General features: G+C 38.8%; 1 protein-coding gene across 3 annotated transcripts in view; it reads right to left on the bottom strand.

The window, feature by feature from the left end:
• Positions 1–16,894, bottom strand: part of MTOR (mechanistic target of rapamycin kinase) — a 73,366-nt gene that overhangs the window by 11,427 nt on the left and 45,045 nt on the right. For all 3 annotated transcript variants that reach the window (XM_074558318.1, XM_074558319.1, XM_074558321.1), the window contains 11 exons: positions 15,942–16,042; positions 14,534–14,649; positions 13,133–13,210; positions 11,993–12,100; positions 9,437–9,562; positions 8,689–8,820; positions 5,415–5,530; positions 3,657–3,774; positions 2,748–2,954; positions 2,182–2,282; positions 1,755–1,851 (listed from right to left, as the gene is read on the bottom strand). In XM_074558318.1, coding sequence (XP_074414419.1) covers positions 1,755–1,851; positions 2,182–2,282; positions 2,748–2,954; positions 3,657–3,774; positions 5,415–5,530; positions 8,689–8,820; positions 9,437–9,562; positions 11,993–12,100; positions 13,133–13,210; positions 14,534–14,649; positions 15,942–16,042 — 1,300 coding nt within the window. The remainder of the gene's footprint in view (positions 1–1,754; positions 1,852–2,181; positions 2,283–2,747; positions 2,955–3,656; positions 3,775–5,414; positions 5,531–8,688; positions 8,821–9,436; positions 9,563–11,992; positions 12,101–13,132; positions 13,211–14,533; positions 14,650–15,941; positions 16,043–16,894) is intronic.

Genomic DNA, 16,894 nt, shown 5'->3' with positions numbered 1-16,894 from the left:
ATGAAGTTTAATTTATAGATTTAGTATAGTAAAATTCAGTATAATAAAGTATATATATAAGTATATATATATAATATATTACACTATATTACACTATATACTTTATTATACTATATTATTCTACACTGTGTAGTGTACAGAATAATATAGTGTTATATTCTATATATTGACAATACATAGTCAATAAAGTATATAGTGTAATATAGTATAGAATAACATAGTATAATAAAATAAGAATATATTTTATAAATATATAAATACTTTATTATAATAAAGTAATTTAGTATAATAAATTTAGTATAACAAAGTTTAATTTATAAATTTAGTATAATAAAGGAATTATATATTTTATAAATATATAATTACTTTATTATAATAATTTAGTATAATAAAATTTAGTATAATAAAGTAAGCATATATATAAGTATATATACATTTATATATATATTACACTATATATGTTATACTATATTATTCTATACTGTGTAGTGTATAGAATAATATAGTATAATAAAGTATATAGTGTAATATAGTATAGAATAATATAGCATAATAAAGTAATTATATATTCTATAAATATATAATTACTTTATTATAATAAAGTAATTTAGTATAATGAATGTAGTATAATAAAGTTTAATTTATACATTTAGTATAATAAAATTTAGTATAATAAAGTATATATATATTTATATATACATGTGTACTATATATTACACTATATACTTTATTATACTATATTATTCTATAGTGTGTAGTGTATAGAATAATATAGTATAATAGAGGAATTATATATTCTATAAATATAGAATTACTTTATTATAAAGTAATTTAGTACACTAAATTTAGTATAATAAAGTAAGTATATATATATATATATATATATATATATACTATATATTACACTATATTACATTACATCTAAATTGAATCTGCCAAACACTCAACTCTGCACACACTGCACTGAATCTCATGCCAGTCCTGACACACACACACCCTGATAGGCCAAGGAAACAAAACCCCATCACTGTGGGTAAACAATCTCCACATTGCATTCTACTTTGGCACAAACACAGGCACAGCAAATGATAAGAATTGTTTTTCCTTTCTCTGAGGTTCAGAGAATGTGAAACCCTGAAATATTCTTGGGAAGAATTGTGCCTTGCTTTCCTGTGAATAGAAATGTGGTGACACTGTTATCTCATGTGTTCAGTGCCCCAGCTGCTCTGCCCTCTCCTAGAGGAAGCCCACCACTCATTTTTGAGTTGGTCAGAGGGTAACACAAGGTTCCCGACAGAAATGTACAACAGTTCAATGAGATCACAACTGTTCTGTGCAAAACTGTCACAGGATCCTACTAAGGAAAGATGTTTATTGAAGTATGATGCTTAAATGGGAAATAGAGTATTTTTAAATTTAATTACAAGAATCATTCTACAAGGCAATCCTGAAATAGAGTGTGAACTACATCAAAGCAGGACAGTGGTGTTTTCTACTTGATCACCACTGAATGCTTGTCATCTTTAATTTAAGAATTTTCATTCTTTCTCATTTATATGCACTAATCTGCATATAAATGCAGAAACATTTCTCATTTCTCTGTTCAAGATGCTTGTTAAATCAGTCACAGACTGCACTGCACACTGCTCTCAGCACTCACCTATGGAGGATTGTTCAGCAAGGCATCATAGCAGATATCATGCAGCAAATCCCCAAACTACCCCAGGACTGTGATTTCTCTTTGTGTTATTTACCTGCAGCCAGGTGTCTATTTGGATTGCCTTGACTCCTTCTACCAAAGCCTCATTCACATCAGGCCAGTGACCATAGTCAAACCACAGAGTAAGGACTCTGAGAAAGAGAAATTCTTTTGTTAGGAACAAACAAACAAACACACAACCAACACAAAACAAAAGCCACCAACCAACCAACAAATAAAACCCCACCACAAAACCCCCAAACAAACAAACAAAAAATCCCCAACCCAAAACCTATTTACAAGGAACTTTTCTTCCCAGAACCCTCAGAATGCAGGGATAATCCATCCAACAAAAATTAGCCTGGACCAATGCATTCACTTAATTCAAGCATAACAAAAAAGAGCAGAAACGTGTTCTACCTAATCTGAAACCTTGTGTTCTTATCAGCTGGATTTCATTTACTATGAGCTTTATTATGTACCTTAGAGTGTCTTGCAGGTTGTTTCCTCGAGACAGAGAAATGGATCTGAAGAAACCCTGGACAGCAGGGACTGTGTACATCAGGAGGGTCTTGGATAAATCCTTTTGGAATGAAATTGCTGCATTAGTTCTATGCAAGCACATCAGCCCACATGAATCCTAAACTCAAGAAGGGGAAAGAGGAAGAAATATGTGGAAATATAGACCTGAACCCTATTGTAGCTGACTTCTGCTATTCTTCTCCTACAGGACATGTTGCTCCTAGGATTTTATGTTTTGCTTGACTACACAAAGATCTTTCAGGCAGGCAGGGAAAATGCTATGAAGTGGTTTTATACTTCAGTTTGTTCAGCCTAAAAACTACCTTACTATAACTGGTAAATGAAAGGGACTTCTCAGAGTCTTCCATGAAGGGCCTAACCAGCAGAATTTGTTAATGCTCTGTACCCCTATCCCAGCCCATTTAGCTAATAATAATTTATGTTAATTTAGCCCATGATTTTTTTCCTGTGTCTAAGCAGCAAGTACCAATCTCTCAAGAAGAAGAAGAGGGAGGAAGGAGGGTACCTCAGTGACTTTTTTCTGCACTGGGGATGGGATGGGGCTGTTCTCAGTGCTCTCTGCATCACTCTCACTGTTGCTGCCCTCGGTGTTGGCGCTGGTGATGCTGGCGCCGCTCGCGTGACGCAGCTTCTTCTTCTCATCTCTGGCCTGGTTTTGATGTTTATAGTGAAGCACTGCCTCAAAGTTCATCACTGCCCAGGCATGCCAGGCCTGCCAACAGGACAGAACACAAGTCACACTCCTTTCTGCAACTGGCACTTCCTAATTGTTACATATAATCCAAGCTTTCTGTGTCTGCAAAGTAAGTAATATCCTGCAGACAACACAATGCTTTGGAATTTGAACTGTCTTATTGTCTTAAATAATATCATGTTGAGTTATTGGCCTGGAACTCCCTGTTGAATATTAAAGCAAATGAGTTCTGTACCAAAAATTAAATTATATTTGCATATAGCTTAATTTTTTAAAGGCTAAAATGAAAATTAATATGTTAGGCTCAGGGATGTGTAATGGGAAAAAATACAGGAGATGGCTGCCTCAGAGAACATCTGACACCAAATATTAATATCACAACCACGAAATCAAAGGTTCTTTGGAGAATTAACAACAGGGCTACTTTCCTTGTTCAAGTATACTGGCTGAGAACAAGTTAAATTTTTCCATTTTCTTTCTCCTTCACTGCTAACTGACAACAGGAGAGAGTCTCAAAAGCAAGATAAGAAACTGAATTGTGGCCTAAATCTCATGATTACCTTGGGGCACTTTCTCTGTTTTTTGGTTTTATTTTGGTTTTTTTTTTTAATCTTACTGGCATTAACAAGGCAGATAGTTATGGGAGGTCTTCCAATGAACACCTTCCTTTCCTACACAATGGGATTTGATAAAATTGATCTGGAAATTCTCTGTACTGACCTTGTACCAGTTGCGATCATGCTCCGTTGCAGCACTGTAGTACTGCAAGACTTTGGGGATGGTGCTCTCATTGATGCCTTGCAGGTTCAGCTGCCACTCACCCAGTTTCAGGAAACACCTAGTTAAGCAAAGGGATTATTGATTCAAAAGCTAAAATAAAAACAAAGCCTCTGCATTAAAAGGCTAACTTGGTGTCTGGAGTCTAAAGGACATTCCATGTGGTGAATTCAGCCAGGTAGCCTCTCCTGCAGGCTGGATGCAAGATTCAAATATTTCCATCTTGCTTGTAGTGTGCAACTAACTAGTTGAAGGTTAAATTTGAGAGGAAAATTGGGGATCAAACTTTTTTCCCTCGTTTGTATAAGTTATAAAATAAATGTAAGAAGTAGGTAACAGCAACATTGAAAGACTTCATCAGTCTGTGCTGATAAAATCATACATGTGCTGCTGAGCTGTACTGAGCACCACATGAAGGAGCCTTCTGGGGAGAACACTGACAAACAAACAATGTAAACACAGAGGAACCGTTCTTCCCCCAGCCAGAACCCCATTAAGTCATTCCCTCCTAGAGAAAAGGAAAAACAAGATATTTTTACTGCAGCAGGGTGGAGTTGTCAAGGTTTGCCCAAAATTTAATACTTTGCTCCCTCAGCAGGCTTTAAATGCCACAGTTAGGACATGGCTGTCCTTTCTGTACTTTGAGTTTTCCAGAAAGCATTGTGCAAGACAAATACTGTATGCAAATCATTACAAATTTGTTTTCCATTACAGCCACTGAAAAAATAAGAGAATGGTTTTACCAAGGGTTCCCATCCTCATAAAAGCAAACTGAGTGAACAACTCTCTTCAAAAAAAGCAAACCTTCAATAGAAAGCACTATGTAATTTTTAATTTAAACTGAAAAAACCAGATCTGGCACCTACAGATCCACAGAGAAAAATGGAAAAAGGGTTTTTATGTAACAGTATTGTAAGAGACCATCACATGCTAGGCACCTACTGCCCAAAGCACTGCTGTTGTGCTTGGCAGCCTGTGCACTTCACACAGATATGCCAGGCCTGTGTGGGGAGTGTTTCTTTCCCAGTTACCAAATCTCCTGAAAAGCAAAGAAACAGACATGCTGAGAGCTCTGCTCCTGCCAACGAGCACAGGGCTGGAAAAACACAACAGGCACCAGCCACAAATATAAGCCTGTTTAGGCTGAAGTGTCCCAGTAACATTTACTGAACATTACATGGTAGATAAGAATGTAATACTGTCACAGGATTTTATGAAAAATCCTTTCCTTAGGATTTTTTTTCCTGAGAAGCTGTGAGGCCTCAGGAACAAAATGTAAACATTGATTATCTGCTGCTGTGGAATGCAACAGGTGCATCTGGGATTGGTCTCATGTGGTTGTTTCTAATTAATGGCCAATCACAGTCAGCTCATTCAGACTGTCTGGTCAGTCACAAGATTTTGTTATCATCCCATTTTTTCCTTTCAAGCCTTCTGATTAAATCCTTTCTTCTGTTCTTTTAGTATAGTTTTAATATAATATATATCATAAAATAATAAACCAGCCTTCTGAAACATGGAGTCAGATCCTCATCTCTTCCTGGGACCCCTGTGAACACCACCACATAATAGCAAAGCAGCTAAATGAGAAATCCCGTTCTTTTAATCAAAGAATTTGTCTGAAATGTGTCACCCCCAGGGACCCTGCACTTCAGGGAAGGGTTCAGTTTGAGTTTGGAGCTGAAGGGTGCCCGTGCTGACCGTGCCATGAGTTTATGGAGCTCCTGTTTGTGCTGCTGGTCCTCAGTGGCGATGGCGTGCTGGGCCTGCTGCTGCATGGTCTGCACAAAGTGCTGCATGTGCTGGAATGCATCAATCTGCAAAGGATGGAGACAGTCAGCACCACAGGGCTTAAATACCATTTAGTCAAGGGAGAAAAACAATGTAGAAATGATTTTCACAGAAATAAAAATATATGGTTTTGTTTCCTTTCAAAGCTTTTCAGACATTAATATCCCTCTAAAGTCACTTTACACTTTAAGTATGTCTAAACAAATGAAGAGGTTAGAGATTCTTATTGTCTCTGAAACTGCTAAACTGAGGAACAAATAACTGCATCCTTGCAGTGCCAGCACACCTTCAGTGTCATGCAGACAGAGAGCTAAAGGTGTGACTGACCATAACTCAGGGTGTGCAAGGTCACCTGTACAGGGAGAAAGCTCCAACAGCAGAGAATGTCCCACACACTGGGAGATGCAGAGATGCATTTTCAGCTGAGCATGAACTTAGCCTGGCAATTGCAACCATCAAATGTTTGTAGCTTACAAATTATATCAGACCATGACAATCCTGAACAGACAGGATCACAAATCCACAGAAGCCTACCTATAATATGCTATGGGCAGACAAAAAAAACCCAAAAACAACAACAAAAAAAACCAAAAATCCAAACCCAAACCTACAAAAAAAACCCCAAAAAACCAAAAAAAAAAAAAAAAAAAAAAAAAAACCAAAAAAAAAAAAACCAAAGCCCCATAAAACCAAAAAAACAAACCAAAAACCAAACCCACGACAACTTGAGAAAATAATGCCTGAATGAAAACTTGCAGCTTTCTGATCTTCTCTGCTAACCTTTCAGCTTTGTCTGGGCTTGAAGTACACACCATGAGTTGTTTCAACAAATTAAAGTCTGGTTTTCTCCTAAAGTTATTGAAGAAGTTCAAATGTGTATTATTCCTTTGACAGAATATTATACAGGGCAGTAGTGTTAAAGCAACTTTCACTACCAAATTCTGAGGGAAAATACATTTTTAGAATTCCTCGGAAATTATTCTGGGGTAGGAGAACCCAAGAATAAAATTAAAAAAAAAAAAAAAGTATTCATGCTTCACTGGAAAGAATTAAGAGTTAAGCTCCTGCAATCTGCAAGGTCATTTCAGGTTAGGAACTGCAGAATATGTAGTTAGAAACCTAATTTACTTCTGTGTGTCTATAGAAATGAGCTATGCTAGAGACAAAAACCACTTGAGCTCAAATGCCTCATCTATCCTGTTCAAATATCAGCATGCACAACTCAGTGGTGAGGAAAAAAAATATTACCCAGGGTGAAATAAAAGAAAATAAAGGATTGTACTCATAACATTAATATGGTGCACTCAGCCCAGGGTGAAATAAAATAAAAGATCATACTCATAACATTAATATGGAGGATTCCATAACTGGTAACCTAGACAGAAGGGACTTGGAGTGGTGTAAATAATGGTCTTATAAATAGTTATGCAAGACATCCATTAAAAATAGACAAAATATTTTGCCAAACAGAATTACTCCAGAATCTTTTTATGTGCCCCTCTCATATCTAGATACATCCAGCAATCTGCTCTTCAGTTTCCATTAATATTGAAAACTGATGGCCATAAACTGGCAGATGGAGCATTGAAGACTGAAAGCAGCAAGTTTTCCAGAACAAATTCCTAAATTTGTATGCATCTTTTCTATGGGATTTGGCTTAGAATGCAGCTGCTGGCAAAGGTCTTTGTTAGAAGAAATGTAATAGGGCTGACACATCAATTTTTATCTGTTGTTTAAGAAGACTTGTGGAGCTCTGCAGGTGCCATTTGGCTGGTTTCCTTCTAGATGCCAGCTTTTTTCCTGCTGCATTTGACAAGTATTGAAAACTGCCATTTTAGGTCAACAAAGGAACCCTGAACTGCTGAGTAGAAAAAAAAATTGTAATTTCCCACCATACCAGCCTCCATCAGCACCTTATTACTTAGGATACCAAATCAAGTGAACACACAGAGTTACATAAAACTACACACATCACCAGGTGTAACTATGTATTTATCTATTTGGGTATCAGTTTTCCCCCATCTTCAAGGGGTTCACTTATTCTCCCATCAGTTAATTTTAGATATTCTCCTAACATTAATCTTTGTGCCTTTTCTCATTCTGCTTTCCACCACTGCACCATGTCCATCTACTTGCTGACCACAAGACAAACACCACAAACACAATTTCCCTCACAGGGTCAGGCAGAGACCCCACCTATTTCTGGGGTGCTTTACTGCAGAGGGTAAGAGGCAATTTCACTGTTTTACAGAGCCAACAGCAGCTCCTTCTGCCTTTTTAATTCAAATAAAGAACAGTTAGTTGTGGCAATGTTCCCACAGCAATGGCTCTGCTCCAGTGCTGGCAATGCCAAGGCAGAAAAAATAAAGATGTGGTAGAAAATGAGGATAAATGGAGGCTTTAATGTATATTAAAAAAAAAGATAACTTATCCAGTCTGAAGCTTATTGGATTTGATTACGTAAATTCTCCCTGTGTTGCAATGTCAAAAACATTCACCCTGAGCTCTCTGGTGCCAAAGTGCTCCCATGACAAACTCTAGGTATTTTTCAGCTGTCTTTCAGTTAGAAATTTCCTATAAAATTGGAAATTTTCTTTAGTAAAAATCAGTTCTGCTCAGCAACTAAGTGCACACTGTTCAGGACACTTCTAAAACAGGCAATAAACTCCCCTCTATTTCTAAAACTGGCAATAAACTCCCCTCTGTTTCTAAAACTGGCAATAAACTCCCCTCTACTTCCAAAACTGGTAATAAACTCCCCTCTGTTTCTAAAACTGGTAATAATCCCCCTTAACTTCCCTTTTTCTGCATGTGGCTCTGAGCACAGGTACAGTGTAGAGACCCAGCAATCAAGACAGTGGATGAAAATTCAAGCAGAAAACCTACACAGGATAAAAGAATTACTATTGACCATCAATCCTGTCTGTATACTTTGGGTACCAGCTACTACTTAGCAAAAATAATCTTTCCATTAATGAAATAAAATTAGGGCCAGGTTTTCTCTGCATTACAGAGTTTTAAAGGAAATAAAAAGCTTATGATCTGAACAATAAGGAAAAGAATTAGCTACTCTATTTCAGGGGAACAAAAGAAAAAGATGCAGCTTTGCCTTTGCTCTGTTGGGAGCATGAAGGGCTAACACTGCACAAAAGCTGAGCAGTGGAACAAGCAGGGTGCTCTGTACCTTCCGTGCACTCTTCCACATGTGCTTCATGTACGCATAGGTGACCTGGGGGTGCACTGTGGGCAGGGGGTGATCCAGCTGCCGAGAGGGATCCACTCCCAAGAGCAGCACAAGGGTCTTGTGGGCCAAAGCCTGCAGGAGTGGCAAAGACAAAAAGCAGGTTAGAACATAATTGTCATTGTTACTTCCAGCTCATATTGCTTCAGAATTGCCCTACACTAAAAAAAGTACAGAACTCACAGAATATCACATGATAAACCACATGTCTTCCTTTGGATCAGAGCATTAGAATCTCATTTCAGAAGCCAGTAGAAAGTGTAAAGTATTTACACTATTTATTTTCTCTCTGTTTCAAGTATTTGGTGATAAATTTTGTGATGAATGTTAAAATAGGACTGTAATGTTCAACAGTGACATCACACTGTAGATGTGACTCTCTGCTCTAGCAGAGAACTATTATTAATAATCTCCAGTAGTGCATAAAGACTTCCAGTTACAGCATGCAATGAAAAATTGGCCCAGGGGCTCTCAGGTATATCAGTCCCACTAAAATAACCTTGGCTAAAAGCATGAACTTTATGCTGGTTACAATTTGACCATTTCAACAATTTCTGACTATTTCTTCCTCAGGGGAGAGCCCATCCCACCTGGGCAATGAAAGCATTTAGGAATGCTCAAGGCTGAAGCAGAACAGTATAGCAAATAATCCCAAAACCTGCAGAAGAGGACAGAGCCTGACAATGCTCACCAGCCTCCCACTCTTGCCACACAAGCTGGCATACTTGAGCCAAGTTCTCATGTCCTCATGAGGATTCACAACAAGAGATCGGACCATCAATATCCTCTGCCAGTCCTCCACGATTCGCTGACAGCCCTGAGAGGAAAAATGAGAATTTGTGAGTTTTTGCTCTCCAGTGTACTGCACAGAACCTTGATTCAGAATCTGAAGGGACTTCCATCAAGACAGAGATTTATATATGTGCCCATAATTCACAGCAGACTGACACTGGGAACTGTCTATTGTGGCATTCACATTTTCTGGAAAAATCCCTTAGCCTGGGATTTTTCCCCTGGGAAGCTGAGAAGCCTCAGAGAAAAGGAAAACAATAATTATCTCATTTGCTTCTCCTGTGTTGTGCTCATGTGGAATGAGTTTGGAGGTTGTTTACCCACAGGTGATTGTTCCATTGGATTCTGCTGGGAGTTGTTTTCACTTTTTGGCCAATCAGGGCCAAGCTGTGTCAGGACTCTGGAAAGAGTCACCAGTTTTCATTATTATCGTTTTAGCATTCAGTATCTTTTCTGTATTCCTTAGTATAGTATAGTATTCTTTAATATAATATAGTACAATAAAGTAATAAATCAGCATTCTGACAACATGGAGCCAGATGCATTGTTCTTCCCCACCACGGGGCTCACCATGAATTTACAACAGTCTATTTCTTTAACACTGCAGTGTGTGAGGAAGGTTCAGTCCCTGACTCTCTCAATCTGCAGTCTAATGATATGCAAATGATATGCTAAGCATATCTAATGAAATGCTTTTCCTCTAATGGAAAGAGGAGAAAAGCTCCTAAAGCTGAAACACATCCAAGAATCAGAAAAACTCTTCATACAATTCCAAAGTGAGTCAAAGTGCCTTCCAAAGTGCCTTCTCCACCTATTTTTGGTTTAAATCTCAACATGGAGATGGTACAAAACCAAATGGTTGCAAAGATATTTTTGTCATTGCCCTTTTTCTTTGCCTTGCATGCATTCCTTTTGGAGGCTGGCACCTCTAAACTGGTTTTCTGCCAGAAATGCAGCTCCAACTGCTGTGCTGCTTGTGCAAGCATTGTCTGGTTCTTGTCTGTCTGATGGGAGAGGCACAACACTCAGAGCAGGGTGAGTCTGCATTTCAACATTCAAGGATATTACAGAGAAGCAGAATTGTGGAAGGGATGTAACAACAAAATCCATGGTGCTTGATGTAGTGGCCAAGTACAGGTTAACAGTGTACCCAAAGTTTCTATTCAGCCAGAAACGACTTGATTTTGAAGTAAACAAAAGATTTTCCAATGACAGCAAGGACCTTAGCACCAAAGAAGTTATTCTTTCCCTTTTTCTTTTCTCCCAAGTTGAGGATTGGGAAGTTAGGCAAAGCTTGTTCCCTAATACCCAAATAAACTTCTTCCAGCAGGCATTTAAAAACTATTATAAAACACCTATAAAACATTCAAGAACTGCTTGTACTGCTTTCAGGACTATAAAAAGCTATATTCAGACATTACACTTCCTGCCACTTCAGCTTCTCTACCCCAGTGGAATGGTCCTGAGCTTTTCCAGACTGGAATGCAGATGGGAGACTAAAAGCTTTGCCACAGTTTCCCAAACAGCTAAAAAATATACAGCAGCCTTTCATAAGGTGGCAGATTATAGCACAGGGAGAAGTTCTTCTTTCAGGCAGCATTTTACCTCAGTTATGCCCTTTTTAAATTTTACTCCCTTCTCTAGCAGGAATCACTCACCTCTATTTAAACAGTTTACTGTTATTAAACATTTTACTGTATCTGAGGACATTCACTGTAGGGATGCCTCTTGTAAGGAAATAGTGTCAAATATTTCTCTGATTTAAATTTTCAGAGATACTTTGGATTTTTGATGTTTAGTGTAAGAAAGGCACAAACTTCACTTTCAATACTGGAAAATCAACATTGCTAAAAGTCTCTTCTGAAAGGTCAAGATTAATCATAGCATCATTTAGGTTGGAAAAGACCTTTATGATTATCAAGTCCAACAATAAACCTAACACTGTCAATTCCACCACTAAGCAATGTCCCTAAATGTTACCAATCAGCTGGAAATGTTCTTGTAAGAGCTCCAAAAGGAACAGGATAATCTTTTATTTTACAAGCATGTGAATTCTATGACCAGTTTTCCAACATTTGGAGAGAATTCACTTAAAATCCAGCCAGCCAGGTAAAAAGTTCAAACTAGCTTGATCTAAACCAATATTTCCAGATATAATCCAATACTGAGCAGCCTCGGGGATGTTACTAGTGTCTATTTTCTGTACACATCTATTTCAAGGTTTAGTTCAACCTTTGAAAGTGCCATATGAGCTGAGAACTCAGGAACATTAATTTGAGAAAATAAAAAAGCCGAAATGAAACCCCAGGCAATGAGAGGCACAAAGGAGATGGAGCACACAGCCATGTGAGCATGGATGGAAGGAGACATTTGCTGAGGCACCACACGGACTCAGAAGGAAGCTGTTCATGCCAGCCCATCAGCATCTCCATCCTGGACCTTTCCAGGGATGTACCTGCAGCCTTTCCCACCAGATCTGGCGGATGATCTCACGGCGCTCTGGGACAAGTTTGTACTGGATCACCTCTTCCAGCTCTGACAGCATCTGGCAGGACACCATGGCCTGAAGGGAAAAAATCACATTCCATCCCAATCACTGCAGAACAAATCTATCATTAAGGAGCAGTATTTTGGCATCAAAATCTTAAGTACATAGGCTACCCAATAGATAGACCAACTGCTATATGCTGGTACCTAGATGACCTGCTGATTCAAACTCATTAAATTAAATGTCAACTCTTATTGACATCCCAAATGTCAATTCTTATTTCTTTTGAGGGGTGGACCTCACTTCACTCACTTTTAGTCTGTCCCAAAGCTGCTCCTGCACAGTTGTACTTTTTATCTGCCAAAAGCCATTTGGCTTGTGGGCCCACATAGGTCTTACATTGGAGACAAGCACTGCTCTGAAGTTTTGTGCAACTTTTAGAGATAGTCTGAAACAGCAATGAAGGAAGGGAATGAAGGCTGACTCTCATGTTTTGTGTTGCTGAGGTGTTAAAGTCTCTTTTTCCCAGCCCTGTGACTGAAGAAGAAGTTGAGATTCTTTGGCTCTGCTTTTCAAGGTTGTTTATTTTCTCTTATCTATTCCATTCTTTCTCTGACCTGCTGAGATCTGTCTGGCAGGTTGGGTTGTGGCACACTGACCACCCTTGGGGTGGTGTTGGGTTGTGGCACACTGACCACCCTTGGGGTGCTGTTGGGTTTTTATACTGAGAACTACATGTACTTTATTTACAATAATTTTCCAATACCTATCACCTATGTTAGACTGTCTCTACTCTAAACCAATCCAGAAGTGCCACCATCCCAGCAGAAGATGGAGGACAAGAAGAAGAAGGACAGGACATGCCCAGATTCCTCCATCTTGCCATTCTAAAAACCCCAAAATTCTACTTTTTCACCCTGTGACAAATTAACCATCATCCTACTCAAACTCTTGTGGCTTGTAAATCCTCACACAAAGTTGGGAATTGTTTCCATGGGTTAAAATGGAAGGCACAGGTGTTTTTGACTCTGTGACAAGGTCTCTGAGCCCCTTGCCAGGGTCTGGAGTCCTCCAGAGGAGTTCCTGGGTTCTGAGAGCTGCACTCACCCCATAGGCTCGACTGTAGCTCTCTCCTGCCATGGCAGTCAGCTCAGCATCCAGCAGGTCTCTGGCTTTGTCAATGCACTGAAACAGAAGAAGATTTTGGGGTTAAGGTAGTGTGCTTTATCTAGAGTCAGCTCCTGAAGCTGCTGCTCCATCTCAAGAACAAAGCTGGCATTGCTCTCACTTTGCTCTCTCTGGGAAAGGATCCTATAAATAGAAAGATCTGACAGGAAAACAGTGGCCAGGGCATATAAATGGAAGTCAAGGGACCTTCATTCATCACCTGCACAGTTTGAAGTTTTGCTTCCTAGACAATCAAAGTTTGCAGTATTTCTAATCCTACTGTGACTGTAGAGATCATCATTAACAACATTTGTGGAGGAAAGGTTCACATTTTAGTGTAAAAGAGCCTAAAGAAATGTCTCTTGATACCACACAATGCAAGAAAATAGCTCTCACTGTTTTACATAACCCAACAGGATTTTATGAATTTTACAGGACAGCAAATTTCATTCCTCATCCTCAAACTAAGACAGGCTCTTCAAGCATGAAATAAATCCTGCTCTAGTTCTAGCCATTATATAATCTCTCACCTATAGCTTTTCCTGTTCAAAATGTTAAAGGTTAATCACAAACTTTACCTTTTTGAATGCCTGGTTAATTTTACTGTGCACATCATCCAAAAATCTATCTATGGGTTTTGACAGCACAGATTGAATTACTCCTTTATCTAAGCTGGCAAGCCAGCACAGAATTTTGAGAAATGGGACTTGAGCTTCCTTGGAAAGTAAACAACACGTTTCACCTCTACAGAGTCACCCTGCAAATCTTATTTGTGACAAACAAGCCTTACAAATACAATCATTATAAATACAAATATACAAGCTCTGTTTAATAGACTCATTCCTGACCTTGGAACCTCAATTTAAGATTTCAGATTTATCAGTGCTACCAGAAAAAATTAAGATTATTGTACATTATATAAATGAGCACTTCACTGAAAAAGCTGTAAGAGACAGAAGTGCACAAAAATCCATTAGGAATCATACAGGTGTCTCAGGCATTCCTGGAAATTTATAATTAATGCCTTTAGAACAGCACCTCTGCTGAGATAATCCTTGTGTCCTGCCTGTCTAGAAAAGAGGCACAGAATAAAATAAGCCAAAAAATGACAGAGGAATTCTAAAGTTCTACAGCACTGGATCACTGCTATCTATCAACACATTCACTGCTATGTTTCTGGAAATATCTATCACCCAGGTCTAATATATCCATGAAAAACACATTATTTGGCAATTCATAAATTATAGCCAACTGATTTATTACAGCCTGTTCTTCCATGAAACCCTGTAGCCTAGAACATCTTAAACCAAATTTTGGGCTCCCAATAAAGAGGATAATTACTTGCTGAGCCAGTGAGAAAAGGTCCTGATGCAGCGCCAGCACAGCCCTGTAGAAAGCGCCATCGTGGGTGTCCCTGGGGATCATGCAGGTGTATTCCTCCATGCTGTCCCACTGACCTGCAGAGACACAGAGACCCTCAGCCACAAACAGCTTCCTCTGCAGTGTGGGGACAGAGCAGATCTATGATAAAATGCTCAGACATCCATGCCCAGGCCTGGGTGCTGTGTGGTACTTTTGCATTTCAGTCAGCTCTCCAACAGCTTGTTTTCAGTAGGGACACTGTTATATACATAAACATACACACAGCTACAGACAAGAAAAAAAGCATTTTTCTTCTAGACAAATTGTTATCCTGGTGGAAAAGGTTCTTTCATTCTTTGTGATGAAACAATTCAAATTCTGACACTTCCAGAACATTTGGATGAATGAATGCCCTACAAAGAAAATTATTAATTTTTCTCAGCAAAGGCTGGCAGAGAGCAAGTGATCCATCAGCCTCTCTAGAAAATATCTTGCTAACAACACAAATGGACATTTGGATCACTATGGATTTATTCACTTAAGATTGTCTACTCTGCAGACATAACCTCTAAAATGTTCTGCAGATAATGTTCTTGTTCTGAATAAGAATTTGCCACAAATCTGAGAAAGTATTTTAATCTTATTTCCAGCCTGAGTTCTGTTCAGTGCAAAGCCAAGCAAAAGTGAAAATTTAAGCAATCAATTATCTGCTCTCTCTGTTACTGGAGACCACAATGGGAGGCTTGATGTAAATCCAAGTTTTCCAAAGGACTTCCATATGGAATGACACTTGTCACATTCATATTTTCTGAAAAATCCCTTTGCCCAGGGTTTTTCTCCTGGGAAGCTGAGAAGCCTCAGAGAAAAGGAAAACAATAATTATCTCATTTGCTTCTCCTGTGCTGTGCTCACATGTGGAATGTGTTTGGAGATTGTTTACCCACAGGTGATTGTTTCATTGGATTCTGCTGTGAGTTGTTTTCACTCTTTGGCCAATCAGGGCCAAGCTGTGTCAGGACTCTTTACAGAGTCCCAAGTTTTCATTATTACCTTTTCAGCCTTCTGTAAGTGTCCTTTCTGTATTCTTTAGTATAGTTTAGCATTCTTTAATATAATATAAATACAGTATCTTAAAATCTTTAATATAATATAAAAATATAGTATCTTAAAATAATAAATTAGCCTGCTAAGAACATGGAGTCAGATTCATCATTCCTTCCTGCCACAAGGGTCCCCCCACAAATACAACATACACTTCATTTCCCAATGTAAATAATGTGGTTACTTGATGTTGCTTTTTCCTGTATTCTGCAGTTCTGAAATAAGTTAAATCTATCTGTGCTTGCCCTCATGGGCTGGTGCAGGCCAGCACAGGAGGATGCCTTACCTAAGCCCCAAGCAGCAGCAGCAGCCATCCTGGCCATCTTAGCTTGAGTCTCATCATTCACCTGGGTCCACTTCTCACAGCATTGCTGGTGGAGCTGCCCCCTAAGAAGAATCCACAATTTCTGATCAGCAAAAAGGCTCTTCCAAGAATTCTGCCTCATTGAACAACCACTTTCCACTGATAAGACAACAACCAGTCCCACTGTTCTTTTTATACTGAGTGGAGAATGGGATTTGACTTCTCTGGTCAGTCTGATGACAAATATTCTATCATCAGAAAATAATTTCAAGGTACACCTATGTTTTGAAAATACACATCCAAAGAAGTTTGCATTTGTTCCTCAGTGACTGTTAATGCCTGCTTTAAAACTGGACTGATAATGTCAGTTTGTAAATACAGAAAAAAAATTCTCAAGAAAATGAACAATTCCCCACCAAAAAAAGGATGCTTCAAATTTTTGTGTCAGTAGAAGAAACATGATATGGATAGCTCGGGCATGGCTCCTACTAGCAAACATTTTGAATGAACACATCGAGTCTGAAGACAAAGACTGAAGAATGAATGTGGCTGTAACCTCATAGGAAGACTTGTCATGGCAGGATCTCAGAGGGCATCTGAGTCTTTCATCTCCAGTGGAGAGGAAGCATCAGGATTTTTTATATTATTTCTTTCAAATCAGCTGTGAATGCTGCACTAATAGAACCAATTACCCTGGGTGTTGCAGTTCCAGGATTTCTCAGGCTGGATACTCTGTAGCAGTGAAACAGCTGCCAACTGTGAGGGAGCACAACTTGCTTTCCCTGCTGTTATCCTCTCCCCTCCCAAAAAGGGAGATGAGTTATTCAAACAGAACCAATGGGCTGCCACAGGCAAGACAGTAATTCTGACAGCTTAATGGCCCAGGAGGGAAAAAAACCCCAAAGCAAATGTAAAGCCAAACCAAACCTAGCAAC

The sequence above is a fragment of the Zonotrichia albicollis genome, chromosome 25 (genome assembly GCF_047830755.1).
Source record: "Zonotrichia albicollis isolate bZonAlb1 chromosome 25, bZonAlb1.hap1, whole genome shotgun sequence".
In the NCBI taxonomy this organism is placed as follows: domain Eukaryota; kingdom Metazoa; phylum Chordata; class Aves; order Passeriformes; family Passerellidae; genus Zonotrichia; species Zonotrichia albicollis.
The sequence above is the reverse complement of the archived record's forward strand: the minus strand, read 5'-3'. Positions and strand labels throughout refer to the sequence as shown.